General features: G+C 31.3%; 1 protein-coding gene across 1 annotated transcript in view; it reads right to left on the bottom strand.

Annotated features, from left to right (window-relative positions):
- Positions 1 to 635: 635 nt before the first annotated feature.
- LOC107876923 (F-box/kelch-repeat protein At3g23880-like) overlaps positions 636 to 2897 on the bottom strand; it is a 17379-nt gene continuing 15117 nt past the window's right edge. The window contains exon 2 of the mRNA XM_047394180.1: positions 636 to 778. Coding sequence (XP_047250136.1) covers positions 636 to 778 — 143 coding nt within the window. The remainder of the gene's footprint in view (positions 779 to 2897) is intronic.

The following is a 2897-nucleotide window of genomic DNA, read 5'->3' as shown; positions in this document are numbered from 1 at the left end:
CAGATAGAAATAAAACCAGAGAGAAAAATACAGAGAGTAAAACACAGTAAGGAAAAACTCCGAAGGAGAAAACAAAGAAAAGAAAGAGTAAAAAATCAAATTTCAAGATTCCGTTGGAGTTTCCAGTGACAATCTTTTATTTCATCACTCAATTTATTCATTACAGGTTCATATTCAAACATTTATGTTATCAATTTTACGGTGAAAAAAACATGAATGAAATATTCAATATGTTCTCTGTGGATGAATACATATAATGAGATAATTTATGCTTGATATTTCACACAATGTATTAACAGAATCCATCTTTTACATTGTATATTCACATCACACTACATCACTGATATTTTAATTTTTTACTGCCATACACACACCCCTCTGAAAACACATGCATATACTGTAGCGCGCACAAACACAATAATAATAATTGATGGAAAATTAGAAAAATGGGGAAAAAATCAGTGACAAATGAGAGAAAGATCAAAAAATAGAGGAGTGAATAGAGAAGAATTGAGTTCATGAATTTTCTGGCGAGTTCTTATCAGAAACCCACCGGAAAACAACCCAAAACCGCTGGATCTCTCTCTCCGTTCAGCCGTCACTGTCCATCAGTGGCCGGCAACCCAGGTGCAGCATCACTGCCGCTGTCCTTTCTCCTTCTCCCGCCCTTGTCGCGCTATGGAAGGGCTACATCTAACCGGAATCGTTTGCCGGTGAAGCCCAAATAGCGCTGCCCCTCCTCTTTCCTTTCTTCCGATACCGGCGAACCTCCTTATCACTGTCGGCGGCAAAATTCCGGTGAATTAAAATATCAACACATCAAGTTAATAAAGTACAGAAAAAATCTCAAATATATTAAGACACACACACACACACACACATATATATATATAGTATAAAAATAAAATAACTTTAAACATCAATACTCTTAATTATATTAAAGGTTGACTGGACGAATTAAGTAATAATGAAATAAAAATAATCTAAATCTTAAGGGCAAGATAAAACATATCTGTCATAATATATAGATCAGTCGTGTAGAAGGTTAATACAAGAAAATAAGAAAGCAAGAAAGAACTTTTTTTTATTTCAAGTGAGTGAGGATAGGGTATATGTGTGAGAATGAAGATGCAGCTCTTGCTAGATTCATAATACTAAAATCAGTGTGTACATATTTCACTAGAACTATTAAGTATTTACTGAATTAATGAGTTCTTTGTTATTTTGCCCTTAAATGTCTATTTTTGTTTGCGATTTGCATCCTATTCTTTTAATGATTCCTAATATATTCAATTCCTTGCAACTTATAAAGAAAGAAAGCAAAAATAAAGAAAATATTGGAGTTGGTTGAAAAGAAAGTAATTTTTATACTATATCTCACTTCAAAATACCACCAAAAAAAATAGTTCACATTTGGGAAGGAAATTATATGTTATTATCTTTTTCAGATTGAGTAAATAATTTTATGTACCGAAAGTCTATTCTTTTTACATTGCTAGATTTTAAATGTCAATTATTTTTAAACATCTTAGAATTAAAACAAACATTCAATATAAATTAATAGGTCAAATTACACTATCATTACAAAAATCACCTATATAAGCTAAATCCTACAATAAATAAATATGTACAAATGCTTTACACGATTAATTAAATTACTCATTGATATATCTTGTTTAAAGCCGGTTAAATAAGAAAAACTTAAAATTTATAAATATTCTTTAAATGATCTGATAGTAAAAAAAAAAAACTTTTTATACTAATAATATATATAACTTAATGTAAGTGTTGTTTGTCATTTCAATAGTTAATCACTTCGAAGAGAAGGTGAAATTATTAATTAATCTTCTGACCCTAGGATTTTGGTCACGCACCGTATTATATATATACACACATAATATTAATTTCCTTTTTTGAACAAAATGATGACGTTCTCTTGATTTCGCTCACTTTTCTGCTACTTATTAATTAGGGGAGTAGTGTAACTCTTTATTTCTAAGCTTTCACACAATTGATTTTTAGTATCTGTTCGTTTTGTTCTCTCTTAAACTACGCCATTCCATCAATGAAATCAATCCATTGAAAGAACCCTCAATCACACAAGCTATACCAGAGTTTTTCATGTGATAATCCAAGTTAGTTTCCTCCATTGTAGGACATTCCTTAAGGTTGAATTCTGGTTGGGCTATCCTCCACATAACACTATTGTGAGTGTAGTCTTTGTTATTTTTAGCTGATAAACTTAGATGATATTTGGTAGACTTAGGGCTACTAATCAAAGAACTCCATGATTTTTAAACAGACTTGAATCGAGCCTTGAGAGAATTTCAGTTGGCCAATAAAGGTTTGTGGGGTTGCTTTGATTTGGGTGTTGGTGGGATGCTTCATCAGATACCGGTTGTTTTGTTGATAAGTCAAAAACCTCAGTTTCACAACTTGTTTGTTCTTCTAGTTCCAGCTTTTCCATGACTTCTTGACTGATTAATCTGTTATCTTGTTCATATTCTGAATTTTCCTGCTTTACTCCATTATTCTCTCCATTTAGTTTTTTCCACTGGTAGCATTTATATAAATGTTGGAACCAAAGAATAAAGAAAGAGAAAGAAAAAAGAATGAAAAAGCTTGACCAAATGTTCAAATCTTAACGGAGGCTATAAATGCTAAATGATTCTTTTTTCTTCGATGAGAGTGTAAAAAAACTTTCAACAGTAACAAAGCCGGTCTTACTAGGAGAAATGGTCAATAGTGATGTAATTTCAAGGAAACATAAAATACGACCTCCTCCATATTTTCTACATATTATATAACAATAGAAAAAAAGATAAATATATTGTTGAGAAATGATTCAAAAAAGATTCTTGACCAAGTCTTCAGGAAGTTAGTGAGTTGTTAGTTAG

Source organism: Capsicum annuum, chromosome 7 (assembly GCF_002878395.1).
Source record: "Capsicum annuum cultivar UCD-10X-F1 chromosome 7, UCD10Xv1.1, whole genome shotgun sequence".
NCBI classification, from domain to species: domain Eukaryota; kingdom Viridiplantae; phylum Streptophyta; class Magnoliopsida; order Solanales; family Solanaceae; genus Capsicum; species Capsicum annuum.
Note: the sequence above shows the minus strand (reverse complement) of the source record. Positions and strands in the feature narration are given on the sequence as shown.